At 35.0% G+C, this 21,997-nt stretch overlaps 1 protein-coding gene across 1 annotated transcript in view; it reads left to right on the forward strand.

Moving 5' to 3' along the window:
* Positions 1-21,997, forward strand: part of BAZ2B (bromodomain adjacent to zinc finger domain 2B) — a 390,367-nt gene that overhangs the window by 362,920 nt on the left and 5,450 nt on the right. Inside the window, exons 34-39 of the mRNA XM_060152812.1 lie at positions 352-512; positions 5,000-5,310; positions 5,699-5,834; positions 10,578-10,724; positions 17,874-18,136; positions 18,398-18,541. Coding sequence (XP_060008795.1) covers positions 352-512; positions 5,000-5,310; positions 5,699-5,834; positions 10,578-10,724; positions 17,874-18,136; positions 18,398-18,541 — 1,162 coding nt within the window. The remainder of the gene's footprint in view (positions 1-351; positions 513-4,999; positions 5,311-5,698; positions 5,835-10,577; positions 10,725-17,873; positions 18,137-18,397; positions 18,542-21,997) is intronic.

Genomic DNA, 21,997 nt, shown 5'->3' on the forward strand with positions numbered 1-21,997 from the left:
CTTGCTTAGTTATGAGAATTAGTTCTTTTATCTTAAAACATATTTTAGTATATCCTAATTCTTAATTTATTACTAATAGGCTTTTTTTCTATGTTGTTCAACAAACAGTAACTCTTTACATTTCTTAAATAGGTATTACTTTCTTACAATTTCTCACAACCTGCAGACATATTGTTTTGTTTCTTAAAAAAGAATATTCCTACTTTTAAGAGTAATCTGCCTGTGTATGCACAAGTACATTTGTGTGTGTTAAGTTACACGTATATGTTATCCCTGGAACCTTATTCACTTTTTAGAAGAAATCATTGAGGGATGAAGTGGATTTTAAAATTAATTTCTTTTCAAATATAGTTGCTATTATTGAATTAAATGAACATGAAGAAAACCAGGTAACTCGAGATATTGTGGAGAACTGGTCAGTAGAAGAACAAGCAATGGAAATGGATTTGAGTATTCTTCAACAGGTAGAAGATCTAGAAAGGAGAGTTGCATCAGCAAGTTTGCAAGTGAAGGTAAAATTGATTGGAATGAAATCTGTTTTAAGGATGATGGAAGGTAACTATTATTTGTTGTATACCTGATATGTGCCAGTTACTCTGCTAAATGTTTTCACTTTATCTCATTTAATTCTCAAAATGATCCTGAACTAATTTCCCCCATCTTACAGGTAAGGAACAAGACTCAAAGTAAGTAACCTGCCAGTGGTCATATCGTAAGCTAAGTGTGTATTCATTCAAGTCTGTCTGACTCCAGAACCTGTGTTCTTTTTACCAAATCTTGCTGCCTCCTTAATGGTATTCAAAAGTGTCATTTCTAGTTTTACCCATGATAAATATAATGCTGTATCAAATTCCTACTGAACTGTTCCATATAGAGGAACCTCCTTGCATCAAGCTATGTTGTATGTCAAAATTTCGCTCTATATAATTTAAAATTGGAGAATATAGATATATCCAAATATACACTGTATCATTATACACATACCCACACACCCTACATATATATGTAAATTTTAAATTTATTTATCTACTGGGCATTACCATGTCACAAGCATTATCATGATCAGACTGGCTTCTAATGGACGGACAAAAGGAAAGCTTTACCTTAGTGCAAGAATTTTTAGTTTTGGTAGGAGAGATATAAAGTCTTCTCAGTTGATAATAAGGTGATGTCTCTGAGAATAAATGGATGGATGATTAATAAGTATGAGACACCTGAAAAGGTTTAGAAAATGTAGTATCCATGTAATTTGATTTGCTATTTTATGTTTTATTCAGAATGAGAAACTTATGCCATAATACTATCCTATGGCATTTGGAAACTTTTGAAGTTCTCCAAAAAATGTCACTTTCCAGAGCTAATAACATACCCCTTTCTTGCCGCAAACATAATTACCAACTTTGGGAAACAAAATTTATCATTTGTTGACTCTATTTTGCTAGCAAACTATATCTTCCTCCTAGTACTATAATACTGTATAAAAATGCCTCATTTATTTGGCATCTTCAACAAATGAAGTCTTCCACACAAGTTAATTTTCTAGAGAAATGAAAATTATTCCATTTAGCACCATAATTTTTTAACATGTTTGTCAAATCGCTTATGTTATGCATTACACTGCCTTCTTAAATTGAGAATAATGAGTTTGATTTAAATTATCTTGGTGACACAGGATCATTAGTGCGAAGACCAATTATTAGATGATGATTCCCTCAGGAAATGTGAAGAGGTTTTGCCCCTACATTAAATGGTCCTAGTGTGCTTTGCTTTTAAACGACTGTGTCTGCTTTCTATAGTCTGTTTCTGTCTTCTCTCATGGTCAGTTGCTACTACTTGCTGGTTTAAATTTGGTTGGTTCTTCTGGCCCAATTTTCCCCCAACTTCCTCCACCTAATTTGCCAGTTCTAATTGGCTATTGGTTGGGAAAACATATCACCAAGATTTTTTTTTTTAAGATATAATTTCATTTATTTTTGGCTGAGTTGGGTCTTCGTTGCTGCACGCGGGCTTCTCATTGCGGTGGCTTCTCTTGTTGCAGAGCACAGGCTCTAGGTGCATGGGTTCAGTAGTTGTGGTGCACAGGCTCAGTAGTTGTGGCACATGGGCTTAGTTGCTCCACGGCATGTGGGATCTTCCCGGACCAGGGCTCGAACCCGTGTCCCCTGCATTGGCAGGTGGATTCTTATCCACTGTGCCGCCAGGGAAGTCCCAAGCTTTTTTACGTTAAGTATAAAGTCAGGGTGTGGGCCTGAAACATTTTCCTGGAGCCATACTCATATTTTCCTGCATTAACCTTATCACATTACTGGCTGCTTAGACAATCTTGGCTGTGTTCTAAGTATATAAGAAAAGTAGAATTTGTTTTTTAAGTGAAATGTTTTAATATTCTGTTATTAAGGGATTACTAAATTGTTCTGTATTATTCTGAAAAAATGAATTATATTATTCTTGAAGAGTCTAAAAACACAAATGATGAAAATAACCACAAGACATTATTTTAACATCTATAGAAGATTTAATGTTTTTTTTTTTAAGAAAATAGAGTTATATGTTTAACGTGGGGAACTGGCCATCGTGAAGACACATCGCACAGGTGGCCTGTGGGACTTACTTAGGTGCATTCATTTATATTTTTAATATTGCTGATAATTTGGACATTCTTTATTATTTTGTAGGAAAATCTGCAAGTCTCTTGTCCTAGTTCTGTTGTTGCGAGTATACAAAGAACCTAATTACTCTTCCAGCTCCTCTAAAGATAGCTCCTGTGTCTCTAAGTTTTCTCTTTTACAAGCTAATTAATTCCTTCAACCATTAGTCCTGTGAAATAGTTTCCATGTACACGATTCTCTTCTGTATAAACACCAGTGTTAATATCCTTCTTAAAATGTTGTATCCATAACTGTACATAGCACTGTCTGAATGTGTTCATGGGACTTTTACTTTCCTTAATCCAGCACTATACTTCCATTAATGCTGTTTGAATTTTGTACTAGCTTTTTGGCATCCACATCGTACTCTTGCTTCACTGAGATACGCTATGAAAAAACAAACTTTGGCCCTCTTTCAAAGAGCTTTTAAGCAAGTTCTATCACATATAGTATTCAATATTTCTGTGATTAGTTGCTTAAACTTCAAACCTAAAATTTACATTTATCATTGTTTTATTTTTATTAATTTCATGTGGGTACATTTTTCAGCATATGGAACTATTTTTATCTTAGTCCTGTTATACAGAATATTAAATTTTCTCCCTAGTTTTAAATCATCTGCAGATTTAATAACAATCAACCAAGTTACTCATAAGTGTATTAACAGGACAAACCAAGTACAGAGCCTTTTGGACACTGGCACTGGGGACCTTTTCTAAGGTGACACAAGTTCTGTCAATCACCATTTTTTGGAAGCAGTTTTCAACCCTCTAGATTTCTTTAATCTAGTCTTCATTTTTTGTCTTGTCATTTGCCTTGCAGACATCAAGATATGCTATGTTTACAGGGTTTTCTTGATTTATGAATTTAGTACCCTTTTCAAAATATGGGAATGAGGTTCATTTGACATGATTTGTACCTAATGCACTTACATGTACTATTCATAATTCCATCCTTACTTCACAAATATAAATGTTCTACTGAATTAAAGAAGAGGAATTGATCCTAATATACAAGATAAAATAATTATCTCTAAAGAGGTTTAATAAAAAGGATAATGTTCATTCTGTTTTTCATTTAATATGCATTTACTAAGCCCCTATTCCACATCAGACAGTAGGCACCACAAAATTGGACAAAATATGGTTTCTGCTGTCAGAAATCTTGTCATCTAATAGGGAGATAAGTCATATATACATCTCCACAGAATCTGTTAACTGATCCCAGAGGAGTACAGAGTCATACATGAATTTAGAAAAAGAATGCATAACTTCTGATGGAGACATGGGAGAGATCAGGGAACATTTCACGTAGAAGTCGAGATGGAACTTGAGAAGGTGTGTCAGCTTTTGACAAGGAATGCCATACTAGGAAGAGGGGACAGCCTGAGCAGAGCACCAGGATCCAGAAGTTTAGGGCATGTTTGTGGAGTTGCAAGTTGTGGAATTTGCAGTGTAGGATGTGTGAACGGGAACATGAGAGGAAGAGGCAGATTGAGGTACTTGAATGTCATGATAAAAATATGGACTTTGTTAAACAGTAGGGAAACTTTGAAGGATTTTGAGGTAGAAGATCAATAAAAGCAAGCTGAGTTATAAGATCATTCACTTATTCAGTCAACACGTGTGTATTGAGTGCCTACTGTTTGCTTTCACTGTGCTGGAGATAAAAGGAGTAAAAGCAGACGTGGTCCCTGCCATCATGGAATTTAGAGGTAAAAAGATGTGAATCAAATAATCACAATAGTAAAAAATAGTGAGTACCACAAGGCTGTGGCATACTATATGGTCCTTTGTGGGCTTGTAATATGGAGACTTACCTGCTAAAGCAGGTCAGGGAAGGATTCCGTGAGGACTTTTAAAATGAGAGCTGCAGGATGAGTGGATTTAACCAGGTTAAGAGCAACAGGGAAAGGCTCTACAGACAAATATAACAGCTCATGCAAACTCCTACGACTGGAGGAAAAACGGTAAGTATTGTACAGACCCCTGTACTGAAGAGTGGTAGAAGGAATGGAAATGGAAAGGAAGAGCTGAATTCAGAGACCACGGAGAGATTTCTGTTGAAATGAATAAGCATGTAGTCTAAAGTCTCTCAGAATACTTTGCTGATTTTCATTATACCTTTCATAATATCAAAAGTTATTAAATTTTCTTCTTCAAACTTCTCACAACTGTTTCTTTTAATTTTTTATTCTTGTTTCTACCTAGCATTAAGAAACACAAGATAAAAACTTTTAGAAAAGATCCTTAAGGTCTGCTGGTGTCTGCTGCTGTATTTTAAGTAAAGGTAATTCACCCAGCAGGCATTTTAAGAGGAAACCATAATAACATTATTCTTTTGATATATAGGGTTGGATGTGTCCAGAGCCTGCATCAGAAAGGGAGGACTTGGTATATTTTGAACATAAGTCATTTTCTAAATTGTGCAAGGAGCATGATGGAGAATTTACTGGCGAAGAAGAAAGCAGTGCACATGCACTGGAACGGAAGAGTGACAACCCCCTAGATATAGCTGTAACCAGGCTGGCTGATTTGGAGCGGAACATTGAAAGAAGGTATCTGAAGAGCCCCTTAAGTACCACCATTCAGATCAAACTGGATAATGTGGGCACAGTTACTGTCCCTGCTCCTGCACCATCCATTAGTGGTGATGGTGACGGGTAGGTTATTGAGATTAACTTGAAAAATTATTGTGCTTCTTTGCTAATTGGAGCCTATTTTCTATTGCCTGTTATCTATGTATCTTCTTGTATGTCTGTGATCCATATGGATCATGCTGTTTGCATGGTGCTTTGTAAAAACATTTTTTTTTGTTGTTATGTGCGTTGATAATCCTGCAAAGTGATCTTACATTTACCTGGTTGTGACTAAGCTTTGAGGCACGTAGCCACAGTCTGTGCACTACATCAAATTTAGTTGCTTAAACCTTATACTTATTGGCTGTTACATGTTTTTGTCATTGCTTGGCTTTCAGTGTGATGATTGTTTCACATTCAGTAACCATAAATGTGGACGTGACCTACTTAATTTTTCTATATTTCAATGCAGAATTGAAGAGGATATTGCTCCAGGGCTCAGGGTATGGAGAAGGGCATTATCAGAAGCTCGCAGTGCTGCACAGGTAGCTCTGTGCATTCAGCAGTTACAGAAATCAGTAGCATGGGAAAAATCAATTATGAAAGTTGTAAGTGTTTTTATTTAAGAAATACTATAATTTACTTTGTCCTGTTTTTTTCCAATCTTCAGATATTTCTTAATTATGCATTACTTATTGTCAAAATAATGTATGCTGTACTTGAGAATTTCCTTAATTCTTAAATACTGTATAGTTTGATACTTTCCTCCTTATTTTGAGCTTTTTGAAGGAACCTACCAAATGTTATCTTTCGTTTTTTTAAATCTTGTCTTTCTCTCCTTTGAATATTGTTTATAACTCTGACTGAAGTTGTCTTCTCCATTCTGTCAACATAATAGTTGTTAATCTGAATGTTTTGAAGGCCCTTTCAATCTTGTAAACACTCCAGTTGCTAACATTACCTGCTAAGTACGTTCACTTCATTTCTAAAATATCTATATTTGTATCAATTTTCTTTTCTTAATGCCAGAAATACTTAGCTAAGTAAATACAGAATAAGCAGAGAGCTCTTCCTTTATGCACCAATATCATGTTTTGGGTTGGCCAAAAAATTGCCTTAGGTTTTTAAGTAAAAATAAAAGATACATTTTTCATTTTCACCAAGAACTTTATTGAACAGCGTATTCACCCTTTTGTTCCACTACCTTCTACCATTTTTCAGGCAACTTCATAATTCCATCTTCCCAAAACTTTTTATCTTTTTGAGCAAAGAACTGATCCAGGTGCCTTTTACAGTCTTCCAGGGAATTAAAATTTTTTCCATTAAGAGAATTTTGTAAAGCCTGAATAAATGGAAATCCAAAGATGTAATGTCTGGTGAATAAGCTGGATAAATCAGAGCTTCCCAGCTAAGCTGTAACAGTTTTTGCCTGGTCATCAAAGAAACATGCAGTCTTGCATTATACTGATGGAAGATTATGCACTTTCTGTTGACTAATTCTGGACAACTTTTTGTTGAGTGCTGCTTTCAGTTGGTCTAATTGGGAGCAGTACTTGTTGGAATTGATCGTTTGGTTTTCTGGAAGGAGCTCATAGTAGAGGACTCCCTTCCAATCCCACCATATACCGGCCTTTGGTGTGGTTGGTGGTGTTTCATTTCGCTTGCCCCACTATCTCTTCCATTCCACATTATTGTACAGTATCCACTTTTCATCACCCATCACAACGTGTTTTAAAAATGGAACATTTTCGTTATGTTTAAGCAGAGAATCGCATGAGGAAATACGGTCAAGAAGGGTTTTTTTGCTTAATTTATGTGGAACTCAAACATCAAAGCGATTCACATAATCAAGCTGCTGTAAATGATTTTCAGCACTTGATTTGGATATTTTGAGTATGTTGGGTATCTCCCGCATGGTATAACGTTGATTGTTCTCAATTAATATCTTGATTTGATCGCTGTCAACTTCAACTGGTCTACCCAACTGTGGAGCATCATCCAGTGAGAAATTTCCAGCGTGAAACTTCACAAACCACTTTTGATGTGTTCAATCAGTCACAGCACCTTCTCCATACACTGCACAAATCTTTTTTTGCATTTCGGTTGCGTTTTTACCTTTCTTGAAATAATAAAGCATAACATGCCGAAAATGTTGCCTTTTTTCTTCCATCTTCAGTATTAAAATAGCTACACAAAAATTCACCAATTTTGATAAGGCTTTTTTTAAATGCACGCTGATATGATAGGTGTCACATACAATCTAACAAAATTGTTTTGAATGAACTTATAGACAACTAAGTGTTACTAGAGCCATCTTGCGGAAAAAAAGTGAACGAACCTTTTGGCCAACCCAATATTTGGATATAGTTGGCATTGAGTAGATCTTTTAGTCTTTCCTCTAACAGTTAAAAATGTTTTTTCTCCTTCTTTGTTCAAGCCCAGTTAGTTATCGTGTAGTGGCCTCTACTTTGTACTAGGCAACAAATGCTATATGTTCAAAATAAAAGCTGTATTTCTTATATTTTCCAGAGAGAGATTTATTTTAAATCATGTACGTGTCCCTTTTGCCTCTTTTGTATCATATACAGAAATATCTATTATATGTAGACTTTTATGAATTACTTTAACAGTTGCTTTTGAATTACAGGTTAGCTTTAAAATTCAAACATTTGAGATTTGTGTTCATGAATGACTAAGGGTAAAATACCTATTTTAAATAATCTTCCCCAAAGAAAAGAAGTGATTCTTAAATAATTTAGCATTCTCTCCTTCCTTTTTACCTCTATACTTAGACTACTCAATACTTTATTCATTCTATACAAATAAATTTGCTTTCTTCTATGGTTTTTTTCACTTCTTTCTAAAATGTCCATGGAATAATGAATCTGCATTTTTCACAATATGCTCAAATTTAGGTCTTTCCTTATATAGATTAGAATTTACTATAAGTTTTAAGGCATTGTTCAGGTCATCTGGTAGCATTTTTACCAGGTAAAAATAATTTTCCTTCTAAAAATTATTATTAAAACTAGTTTTAAAGTCACCTTAGACAAATATATTTGGTGAAATGTAGGCTATAATGATAAAAAAAGATTCAATTCCTATATCAGAATGAAATTTGTACAGTTACTTTTCTCATCTACACCAAAACAATCATCACAATGTAGGCAGTTTTGTGATAACCTATACACAGAAACCCAAAACTTGTACCAAAATCTACCTTTATATTAGTGTACTTACTTTCTGCAATCTAAAGTTTTATTTCAGGTTTTGCAAACTTCTTTTCCATTGTTATTAATAAATTAATATACATTCATCATTATTTAACTCCATCTCATAATTTTTATTTCTTTTTTTAATGTTTAATAATACATTATTTGCTATAAAACTACTTTAAAAAGAAGGCAGAGTTTCTTATTCAAAGATTAATGAGCACTTGGTAACCTTGAATTAGAAATGTAACAAAACCTATAATAATCCTCATAAGAAGTCCTAAAAAAAAATGTTAAAGTGCTCAATGTCTCTAGAAATATCCTCTTTACCAGAAACCATGCTTACTAGGAAAGGAGCTGCCATGATTTGCCTCCAGATACTTCTCAGCCCACAATATGTTTTCTGTTGTTAATGTTAAGCAATCGGCAACATCCACTGTTCTTTTTTCCTGTGGTAGCAAAGGAGTTAAAACCAAATATTACTATATTTGCTCTAACATATTGTGAGCTATTACTGTGGATTTTCAAAAATGTTATGAACTTGATACCTGCCACCCTTTCTTAATAAGTATCAGAAAATAATTTTATTTTTAAATCATAAATGTGAGATGTAAGACAGGCTTCATAGTATTTTTAGCTATTGTAGAAAACAATGAGAATTTACTTAATGTTCATGAACCTGATTTTTAAAATTTATTGTTATAGGGATTGAAATATAACCTTCGAAATGTTATTTCTTAATGAGTATTTTTATAATAGAAATTTTAAAGAAATAACTCAAATTTGGAGAAATAACACCATATTAAGGTATTTAGTGATGTGGTTATCAGGAAAGGTCATAAAATAAATACTTACTGTTGGGATATTAAACTCTACTGCTTTTGCTCTTAGTACATATGCCAGTTTCAGTATTGCATGTATATTACATATATTTGGTAGATATTTGTTAAGGTGAATAGCATGTATCTGCTGTTTTGATAAGATTCTTAAGCTATCATTGGTGTACGTATTGAGTTATGAAAGACTATTTTAGACATTCCCAGATTAAGATTTAATGTTTTATTGAAATTAATTTAAGTTTGAACAATTAAGCTATTTTGTTTTTAACAGTATATAAATGCATAACTTAAAATTAGTACAAATGATTTATAATTTAAATGTTTTAATTATTTTCAATTGAAATATAGTTGTACAATATTATATTAGTAATGTTTTCATTTTTTGGAATATTGATTACAGGACATTGTCTACTGTGACTGAAATAAAAACTAAATGTCAAAATATAATGTTAGTACTTAACCATTTTTTAAAGCCATCTTTAAAGTTTTTACCTGTCTAATCTTCCTTCTTTCCCTTTGTGAAACTTGTTATACAGAATATGTGTGCATGGGGGAAAAAAAATCTCTTTATAGATTTTAAAGTTCTTAATGGTATTAGAAGTTTTTCAACAGAGAAGGAACAATTTTATTTTTAGTCCTAGAAAATAAATTATGACTTCTAAATTCTTTTATTTAATTTATTGTATCAATTTCTTTTTCCCTTAGAAATCATTTTGTAGGATCCATTTTCTACATTTGTGACACATGTTTGATTTGGGTTGATTTCCAAAGTTTCCTGATTTGGACATAGTCAAAATACAGTGACATCTTATTATTATTATTTATAATTCTGTTACTAATACATGTTCCTAATTTTGATCTTAAAAATTACTCTAACTCTTACTTATTTCTTTCTCAGGATATCATGAGGATGCTAAGATAAGCAAACGATGAAATATATTAAAAAATTAAAACACCATGTATTAAAGCTATTCATTGCTTTATGTGCTCTAATGTCATGTTAATTATTTCGTATGTTAATGTGTACATGCTTCTGAAGTGTGTGCAGGCATTCAACCTCTAGCTTTGTTTTTTGCAGTGTACCTGAAATGTGCATTTACCCCAACTGAACTGCTCACCCCATCATGTGGTCCATATCTGTGTAACGAGAGATACATAGATGTGTATGGCTACTGTATATTTGTTAGCAAGCGGAATGTTCATTACTAATATAAATTAGGAATTAATGGTGTGTTTAATATCCCCAAAACTATTATTTGTAGCAGAGTGTTAATTTTAAATGATTTTCCATGTATTATAGTACTGCCAGATCTGTCGAAAGGGAGATAATGAAGAACTGCTCCTCCTTTGCGATGGCTGTGACAAAGGCTGTCATACATACTGTCATAGACCCAAGATTACAACTATACCAGATGGGGACTGGTTTTGTCCAGCTTGCATTGCTAAGGTAAGACTGATCTAAAACTAAATTTTTTTTATTGAAGTATAGTTGATTTACAATATTGTGTTAGTTTCGGGTATACAGCAGAGTGATTCAGTTATATATTTTTTTTCAAATTCTTTTCCATTATAGGTTATTACAAGATTTTGAATAGAGTTCCCTGTGCTCTACAGTAAATCCTTGTTGCTTATCTATTTTATGTGTAGTAGTTTGTATCTGTGAATCCCATACTCCTAATTTATCCTCCCCACCACCACCCCCAGCACCTTTCCCCTTTGGTAACCATAAGGTTGTTTTCTAGAAATCTGTTTTGTATGTAGATTCTGTTTTGTATATAGATTCATTTGTATTATTTTTTAGATTGCACGTATAAGTGATATGATATTTGTCTTTCTCTGTCTAACTTACTTCGCTTAGTATGATAATCTCTAGGTCCATCCATTTGTTGCAAATGACAATATTTCATTCTTTTTTATGGCTGAGTAATAGTCCATTGTATATGTGTACCACATCTTCTTAAACCAGTTGTCTGTTGATGGGTACTTGGGTTGGTTCCATGTCTTGGCTATTGTAAATAGGGCTGTTATGAACATTAGGGTGCATGTATCTTTTCAAATTAAGAGTTTTCTTCTTTTCTAGGTATATGCCCAGGAGTGGGATTCCTGGATCATATGGTAGCTCTATTTTTAATTTTTTAAAGAACCTTCATACTTGTTTCCATACTGGCTGCACCAATTTACATTCCCACCAACAGTGTACTAGGGTTCCCTTTTCTCCACACCCTCTCCAGCACTTATTATTTGTAGACTTTTTGATGATAGCCATTCTGACTGGTGTGAGATGATACCTCGTTGTGGTTTTGATGTACATTTCTCTAATACTTAGTAACGCTTAACGCTGAGCATCTTTTCACATGCCTATTGGCCAGCTGTATGTCTTATTTAGAGAAATATCTATTTAGGTCTTCCACCCATTTTTCGATTGGGTTGTTTGTGTTTTTGATATTGAGTTGTATGAGCTGTTTGTGTATTTTGGTTATTAACCCCTTGTCAGTTGCATCATTTGCAAATATTTTCTCCCAGTCTGGTAGGTTGTCTTTTTGTTTTGTTGGTTTCCTTTGCTGTGGAAAAGCTTTTAAGTTTGATTAGGTCCCATTTATTTTTACTTTCATTTCTTTTGCCTTGGAAGAGTGATCTAAGAAAATATTGCTATGATTTATGTCCAAGAATGTTTTGCCTGTGTTCTCTTCTAGGACTTTTATGTCTTATGTTTAGGTCTTTAAACTATTTTGAGTTTATTTTTATATGTGGTGTGAGGGTGTGAGGGAGTGTTCTAATTTCATTGATTTAGCAGTCCAGCTTTTCCAACACCACTTGCTGAAGAGACTGTTTTTTCTCCATTGTATATTCTTACCGCTTTTGTTGTAGATTAATTTACTGTAGGTGTGCGGGTTTATTTCTGGGTTCTCTATTCTGGTTCATTGATCTATATGTCTGTTTCTGCCCCAATACCACACTGTTTTGATTACTGTAGCTTTGTAGTAGTGTCTGAAGTCTGGAAGGGTTATGCCTCCAGCTTTGTTCTTTTTCCTAAGGATTACTTTGGCAATTCTGGGTCTTTTATGGCTCCATATAAATTTTAGTATTTTTTAAGTAGTATTATTACTTAAAACTTTTTAATTGCCAGATCAAAATGAAGAGTTTTATGGGGATTTTTTTTGAGATATAATTTGTATACTGTAAAATTCATTTTAAAGTGTGCAATTCAGTGGTTTTTAATATATTCACAAAGTTGTACAACCATCACCACTATCAAATTCCAGAACATCTTCATGATCCCCAAAAAGTATGCTTGTACACATTATCATTCACTCCCCATTCCCCTTCTCTTCTCAGCCTTTGGCAACCATTAATCTATTTTCTATCTCTGTGGGTTTGCCTATTGTCATTACATATACATCAAATCATACAATATGTGGCCTTTTTCTTTCACTTAGCACAATATTTTCAAGGTTCATCTGTGTTCTAGCCCTTCATCTTTAAAGTCAAATGATATTTCATTATATGGACAGAATACATTTTGTTTATCTGTTCAGCTGATGGACATTTGGGTTGTTTCTACATTTTGGCTTTTATGAATAATGCTGCTATGAACAGTCATACCCAAGTTTTTGTATGAATATATGTTTTCAATTTTTCTGTTATATACCTAAGAGTAGAATTGCTAGGTCATATGGTAATAAGCATATGTATTTTAAGTCACTTTCCAGTCACATATAAATTGGAAACCTGTGAATTCTAATACTAATTGACTAAAGAGTAGCACTATGATAAAGTAGAAAGAAATGGGTTTTAGAGTTATAAAGTAAGGAGTAAGAAGTGTGAAAGGGTTAGAATGTATTGAGGGCCAGACTCTTCATTAGGTTTTGCCTATCTCAGACACTCTCTTCCATGTTTAATCTCTTGACGTAGTTACTACCAGTAACTACCACCACTTCATAAACTCAGTTTCAAGCATCCATCTCTCCACTGCCTCCTTTCTTTCCTGTTCACTCCCTCTAGTGCTCCAATTCCAATAATTCTTTGATCTCATCAGGACCTTCAATTCATTTATCTTAAGACCTTTTCACTGTCCCTCTCCCCATTCATGTCCTCTCTTTCCTCCTATAATCACTGCATCCACCCTTAGCTCCTGTGCCTCTCTCTCACTTGGTAAAACCATCATTCTGGTTAATCCAACTCTATGACTTCTCCGGCACCTATATATACAGATACAAAGGTATCTTGAATGTGGCTGGAGAAAACACCCACCCTTTTAAATTTAAGACTAAGAGGGCCTTTAGTGGTACCTGATAATTTACTGTCTCCTCCATCCTCATTCTCAGCTGATGACCTTACTCCCATTTCACTATGATAATGGAAGCCATCAGAAGAAAATATCACAAGCATCCACCACCACACTTACCATCCTTCCTATATCTGGGCTCTCATACTCTACCCTCCCTCCTGTTGCCATGAACTGCTTGTGTGCCCCTAACTAAGCCAATAACCCCACTTGTGCTTCAGATCCCATCCCCTCTCACCTCCTTAGGAGAATGGCTCCAGCAGTTCTGTCTTCTCCTGCATCAACAGTTTTCCCTTCAACACTGGGTTCTTTCTCATCAGCCTACTAACATGGTACTCTTTCTCCCATCTTACAAAAACTAAACAAAAACCCTCTTTTGGCCTCACTTCTTCCTTGATCCACTTCCCCCATTTCTCCCCTTCCCTTTACTGGAAAGTTTTCTGTCTGGTTCTTTCTGATTCACTCTTAAACTCACTCCAGTCATATTTTCATCTCCACAGCTTCTCCAAAATTTCTCTTACTGTGCCCACAAATGACTTCCACATTGCTCGGTCCAGTGATCAGTGCTTAGATCTCATCTAGCCCATCACTTACATTTGATAGAATGGAACTTCCCCTCCTCCTTGAAATTCTGTTTTCACTTGTCTTCTAGGATACCATACTCACCTGATTTTCGTCTTGCTTTTGCTCCTTTTCAGTCTCCTTTGCTGGTTTTTCTCACCTCCCAGATCTATAAATATGGAGTGCTTTCTTAGCTTCAAAGATATATCTGTAAAATGGAATCGTATCTGCTTTGCGGGAATTTGTAAGGATCAAATATTGTGTGTTTGAAGGTTTTTATGACTTTAAAATTCTGTGATCTATTTTGGGGGGGATATATTTATATTAATACCTTATTATATTTTAGGCTATACTTTACAAAATAGCAGAGGTCTCACATGGCACCATATTCACTAATAATTGCTTTTTTATTTCTCATTACTTGATCATTTTTGTTATATATAGTTACATGTAGTTTAATAATAATCTTCCCTGGTGGTACATAACTTAACTTTTAACTTCATAAATGTCAAGTTATAGAAAAGTGTCTCTAATACTTTATGAATTACTAACAAATCAGTGTTTTAATTCTTGGGGGTATCATCTGGTAGGCTATAGGAGGTTTTGTTTTCTGTAAATTTGCTTAAATTAGAATTCTGGCTATCTGTCATTCCAGGCATGGACTAGAAGATGTGAGGTGTATGATCTCATCTAAACCCTTCTATGTAAATGCAGCTTTCTAAGCCTCTGCTTTCTTGTTTTTTAAATGTGGTGGATTAGGTGTTATGTTTCTTACAGCAATAAAAAATGTTATAAACATTGGATTTTGGTAAAGATTTTTAAAGTTAAGATTTTAAAAATATCTTTCCAGTAATTCAGTTATTTACAAATATCTATATTATACATCTTGCTCTCAAATAGCTATTTCTGCATACGTCATTGTGACTGTTTTTATTCTGTGTATATGTGTGTTTTCATGCCAATATATATACATACACTATGTATATATATTAAAGATAGATATATATACTTTCTCTCAGGATCACAGAATCAAAAAAACTTGCATGTGTGTATATATACATATTTATACACACTCATACACACACACACACACAAAGAAATTTTAAATTCCAGTGCCTACAAAAGCCAAATAACACAAAAGAGTTGGGACTGTAGCAAACAGGAAAGTCAAGCCATGGCCCCATTTATATGTGACAGACATTGCTCAACTCCAGCCGTCATGTAGACATGTGGGCCCAGTGTTCCAGGATCTACCAATATTTCATTATGGATTTTTATGCATGCCCTCCCAAATGTTAAATGTTGGCAACAAATTCAGGATTTTTACAAGCATTATGAGCCAAACAACAACACATTCTGTGGGCTGTTTACAGCCTCTGAGCCACCAGTTCACAACTTCTGATATATAGATATACAAGCATAACAGAAATGAGCCCTTGTATGTGTAATCTGATAGGTTCGGCTTAAGATATCCTGAAGTTCCTCTTTGGATTTGGGCTCTAATAAGATAGAAAGGGTGGGGAACGGGGACTTCTCTGTCCAAGAACAAAGTCATCAGTAACAGAGCAACTGTGTAAAAGCTTGCTTTTAAAAGTGTATGTGCATGATCTAATGAGGTAAGCTGATAAACATCATTTATAAAAGAAAGAGAGAGGCTCCATTGTCTTTTTAAAACATCGCCAAAGTTTTTATTTCTGTGGATTTAAATTTCATGTTTTCTTACTATGAGTATTAATTTGTTAGAATATGATCCCAAGTATTGGGATCCGTAACATCTTATGGAAAAACCCGAATGAACTTTTTGGCCAACCCAATAGTATTTTCGTTCAAATAGGAACTAGAAATTTTGACCCATTATTCATGAAATTTTGTTCTTTTTAAGTAACACAATTATTCAATCTAACTTAATTTAATCTTCATTAAATAGACCTTTTCCTCATGAACTAAGCATTCTCTTTCTCTTTTTTTATGATTTCAGAGTGCTAAAATCTCAGTGTAATATAAAAACTCAAAATAATCAGATTTTAGTGAATAAAAATTAATAAACTAAATGGAGAAGAGACTTAGTAAAACATTTTAGTTATTCCAGTTAGTTTCAAGGGGTAGTGATTCTTTCATATGGTATGGGGAAGATGTTAGATTTATGGTTTGTTTTATTATTTTAGTCAATTAAAATATCTCTTTAACTATACTTTTAACCTACCAATAGAGAAACAAATAATTTTAATTGCTTGATTAAAAGCAATTTTTAAAAATAATGCTAGAAGAGGTCCTGAAATCCTCAAAGAAATTGGTATGAAATATTCCAGAGAAACGTTTTTCAGCCAAATTCATTTCAAGGATACATCCAACTTTAAATTACAGCTGATTGATATCTGACCCTAAGTCTTAAGTCTAAGATTTCTTAATAGTCTGGGTAAGAGAGGAAATAATTTGCTAAAAGAGGATAAACACTGTTGCAGAAAATTAAAACAAAAACCATACATTACAGGGTCTTTGCACTGATATTCTTCTATGATCTGATATGTTTATTGTAGTATTGTAAAATCTGAAAATACAGATTTATTTTGCTATTTCTAGGTTGGGGGATGTGGTGGGCAGCTACTGTTACATCAGTGTGCTGCCTGTACATTGTAGTTAGATTGCGTAAGGCCATGTTGAGTTTTTTTTTGTTTTTTTTTTGGTTTTTTTTTTTCGTGTAATTTTAGAGCTAGAATGACCGTACGAATTGTGTGGCTTATCTTTCTTATTTTACAGGTTAGAAAACAGGGACTCACAGATATTTTTGTACAAAGTTCCATAGCTAGTTACTGACAGAGCCATAGCTGGAAATCATATTCTTTGATTCCAAATATAATCTGTTTTATACTATTTCTTTATTGTTTTCCTCAAAAACAGACATTTTTTCCCCTCTTCCTTCACCTCTGCTTTGTTCACATCTGGTAACCACAAGTTTGTGGAACTCTATTCTTATAGAAAATGCTTTTTTTCTTTATCTAGAAAGAAATATCAATTTCCAGTAGATCTGATCATTTACAAAGGACTTTTTCTCTATTGGACACTTCATGAGCTATTTTCCTTGTTTTGGCCTAGCTTCTTAATTATCTCAACTTTCTTATTAATAAGATCTATATTTTTGTTTATATTCAACCTTTGTTCTTAATTATACTGTGCTCCAAAAGATAGCACTTTTGTATCTTTAAACTCATTCAGTTAGTGACCTAGACCAGGGGTCCCCAACCCCCAGGCCTCAGACTGTTACCTCGGTGGCCTGTTAGGAACCAGGCCGCACTGCAGGAGGTGAGTGGCAGGGAGCGAGTGAAGCTTCATCTGCTGCTCCCCAATCCTCCCCATTGCTCGCGTTACCACCTGAACCATCCCCCGTCCATGGAAAAATTTTCTTACGTGAAACCGGTCCCTGGTGCCAAAAAGGTTGGGGTCCGCTGACCTAGATTAAAGAAATACTGCTGATAAGTTCTATAGTTCCGAAGATGGATTACCACGAGATCAACATCTTCAGATTTTAAGAATTCCCAAAATAAATTTTTCACGCTTTATTAGATTTTTGCCTCATATTATGGGAGAACAAATTCATAGATCTCTCTTGAAAATAATAAAATGATCAACCTTCGAGATCAGAGATAATATTCTTTTTGTTGGCCCTGTCAGGCTTTCCTAACTTAAAATAATAAAAGGCCTGTAGACAGTTATTTTTCTTATACCTCATTTCCTTTTTTTTTTAAATTAAAGGCAAGTGGTCAAACTCTAAAAATCAAAAAACTTCATGTCAAAGGAAAAAAGACTGAGTCAAAAAAAGTCAAGAAAGTAACTTTAACAGGGGATACTGAGGATGAAGACTCTGCATCTACAAGTAGTTCATTAAAAAGAGGAATCAAAGACCTGAAAAAAAGAAAAATGGAGGAAAATACTTCTATTAGTTTGTCAAAACAAGAAAGTTTTACTTCTGTTAAGAAACCTAAAAGAGATGACTCCAAGGACCTAGCTCTTTGCAGGTATTATTTCAGTTTTCATGTATTGTATATTTACAACTTCCTATTTTATTTGCTTAGAAATCTTCTGCCATACTAAAGGCAACTTTTTGACAATTTGTGTAAGTAGTAAATGAAAGTCTATAGTATAAGTAAATATATTCTTTTATCTTTTTAAATAAATTAATTTGCATTTTTTACTTGAAAGATTATGAAAGGTAAATTTTTAAAAAAAATAGATATTTCTAAAGCATAGATACTGATTTCAGACATTGTTTTCTTTAGTATGATCCTTACTGAAATGGAAACTCATGAGGATGCATGGCCTTTTCTACTTCCTGTAAACTTGAAACTTGTTCCTGGTTATAAGAAAGTTATTAAGAAGCCTATGGATTTTTCCACAATTAGAGAGAAATTAAGTAGTGGACAGTAAGTAAATCATTTCAGTTCGATATTTATTGAATGCTTGGTACATGCTGGGTACTTTTCGAGTGAGCTAAAAATACATTAACAACAAAGACATAGGCTCTGCCTTTGGAGAGGGATGTGTGTGTGTGTCACTCGCTTTTGGTCAGGGTAGTATAGTATGTAAGACAAATCAATTAAAATTATGTAAATAATTAAAAAGCAGTGTGATAAAGCATTTTGACATTGGAAGGGCACCAAACTCAGCCTGGAAGGTAAGGAAGAGTATCAAGAAAGCCTCCCAAAGTAAATTACATGTAAGCTAGAGCTTGTATTGTACATCAGTGGAATATTGACACTGTCTCATGTGGATTTAATAAAAATTGACTCTGTAATATTTTCAGATTATTACAATGTAGAGATAGAAGATCACTGGAAATTTTAACTATTAAAAGCTTTATTGTGGGGCTTCCCTGGTGGCGCAGTGGTTGAGAGTCCGCTTGCCGATGCAGGGGACACGGGTTCGTGCCCCGGTCTGGGAAGATCCCACATGCCGCGGAGCGGCTGGGACCGTGAGCCATGGCCGCTGAACCTGTGCGTCCGGAGCCTGTGCTCCGCAACGGGAGAGGCCACAACAGTGAGAGGCCCACGTACCGCAAAAAAAAAAAAAAAAAAGCTTTATTGTGAGTTGTTGGAGAATACTAAAAATGTGTTTATTAAATGTGGAAGAAAATTATTATTTGCTCCTCTCTACTATATTCTCTTTGTGATCCTATCCAAAGAGCAAAATGACTTCTGGCCACAGTTAATGATCTTTGTTAGATTGCCTCAGACTTCTTGCCAGAGGGTAGCAGCTGTTAGATGTTGGCATTTAGTTGGTTCTGGACATTGGACACTGGTTCTAAACATTTTGGAGCCACAAGAATAAGGCTGTTCTCTTACAAAACAAGCCCACACAAAAGCATTCCATGTGTTAATGGCCAGGAGCTGTGCATCTCCCTTCTCCATTCTCCCTGCACCCTTTATTCCTGCATACCAGTTTACCTTAGTGTAGCCCATGCGCATCACTTCAAGCAAAGTCATAAATAAGGAGAAAGAAGGAACTTTACATTTAAAAAAACTATAACATATATTTAATTGCATTATTATTGTTATTATTATTATGTTCTTTCTAGATATTCTTTTGGTGAAAATCACTGTAATCTGTAATTTAAACTCAGTTTAGAAGAGTTGAGTAGAACTTAACTCATAAAGATCAGTGTCTGTCTTACGTGTATCAGATGATTTACGAGACTGACCAAATGACTAGTTTATTTCTCTGGAGGCTGAACTGTCAATCTTTTAAAGAATTATGTCTGTCCCATTTTATTATTTTTTAATTTCGAAAGGGACCTGCCTAAATTCCGAAAACATTAAAACTATTGGTTCTTTTTTTTTTTTTTTCGGTACGCGGGCCTCTCACTGTTGTGGCCTCTCCCGTTGCGGAGCACAGGCTCCGGACGCGCAGGCTCAGTGGCCATGGCTCACGGGCCTAGCCGCTCCACGGCATGTGGGATCTTCCCGGACCGGGGCACAAACCCGTGTTCCCTGCCGTGTCGGCAGGCAGACTCTCAACCACTGCGCCACCAGGGAAGCCCAAAATTATTGGTTCTTATATGATCCAAATAGCAAAAACTTCTGTCTATATATGAACTGGTTTTTTTGCTTTTGCTTTTTTTTTTAACATCTTTATTGGAGTATAATTGCTTTACAATGGTGTGTTAGTTTCTGCTTTATAACAAAGTGAATCAGTTATACATATACATATGTTCCCATATCTCTTCACTCTTGCGTCTCCCTCCCTCCCTATCCCACCCCTCTAGGTGGTCACAAACCACCTAGCTGATCTCCCTGTGCTATGCGGCTTCTTCCCACTAGCTATCTATTTTACGTTTGGTAGTGTATATATGTCCATGCCACTCTCTCACTTTGTCACAGCTTACCCTTCCCCCTCCCCATATCCTCAAGTCCATGCTCTAGTAGGTCTGTGTCTTTATTCCTGTCTTACCCCTAGGTTCTTCATGACCTTTTATTTTTTCTTAGATTCCATATATATGTGTTAGCATATGGTATTTGTTTTTCTCTTTCTGACTTACTTCACTCTGTATGACAGACTCTAGGTCCATCCACCTCACCACAAATAACTCAATTTCGTTTTTTTTATGGCTGAGTAATATTCCATTGTATATATGTGCCACATTTTCTTTATCCATTCATCTGTTGATGGACACTTAGGTTGCTTCCATGTCCTGGCTATTGTAAATAGAGCTGCAATGAACATTTTTAACTTCCATAATTCTCCAGTTCCTGGATAGAGGATGAACCTAAACCTCAAAATAAACAGGCTTACACATTAACACAGAAGTACCAAAAGATCTGCAAAATCTAAGCTCCCTTTTTTCTTTCTTTTTTTTTTTGTTATGTGGGCCTCTCACCGCTGTGGCCTCTCCCGTTGCAGAGCACAGGCTCCAGACGCGCAGGCTCAGCAGCCATGGCTCACGGGCCTAGCCGCTCCGCGGCATGTGGGATCTTCCCGGACTGGGGCACGAACCCGTATCCCCTGCATTGGCAGGCAGACTCCCAACCACTGCGCCACCAGGGAAACCCTAAGTTCCCTTTTGAGAATGAGCGCCAGTAAATGGAGGAGGTCACAGCAGAAGCAAGCAGAGAGAAGCAGTTCTGTATAATCCTGTTTGTGATGCCAGGTGTGGGAGATAGAATTCAGAGAATTCAGACTCCTTTCACTTCGACTTATTTCATTAAACCCGAATTAATGAGCTGGGACCCAAACTCACAAACAGTATTTCAAATTTCAAACTAGAAACTTAGAGAACAGAGGGGAGGAAGTGCCTCCTTTAATGAATCTTTCTGGGTTCCATCAGCTTCCCCTTCCTTCTGTTGTACTTATTTCATCTAGAATCTCGCCTAAAATTCTCTCCCGGATTTGTCTCCCTCGTGCTAATCATTAACCTTTTCTTGTAGTAAGGAACGGTCTAAAGAGATAAATATTTCTCAAGGCAACTTTAAAATATTTTATAAAAATTATTCCCACACATGTTATATGATTGCATTTATATGAAATGTCCAGAATAGGTAAATGTATAGAGACCAAAAGACAAGTTGATGGTTGCCACGGGCTGGGGATAGGAAGGAATAGAGAGTAAATGCTTAATGGATAGAGTTTCCTTTTGGGGTAACGACAGTGTTTTGGAACTAGGTAATGCAATGTTGTGAGTGTGCTAAGTGCCTTAATTATCTACCTTAAATGGTAAATATGATGTTATGTGCATTTCACCTTAATTTAAAAAATAATAATTCTCAGAAGAAAAGGAAAATGGGTGAGGTTACACAGGGCTGACAATTCTGTGAGCTCATTACAGATAAAGAAATTTTCTTCTTTTATTATTGCACATATTAGAAGAAAGGAGTGAAAAGACTGTA

Source organism: Lagenorhynchus albirostris, chromosome 6 (assembly GCF_949774975.1).
Source record: "Lagenorhynchus albirostris chromosome 6, mLagAlb1.1, whole genome shotgun sequence".
Classification (NCBI taxonomy): Eukaryota; Metazoa; Chordata; class Mammalia; order Artiodactyla; family Delphinidae; genus Lagenorhynchus; species Lagenorhynchus albirostris.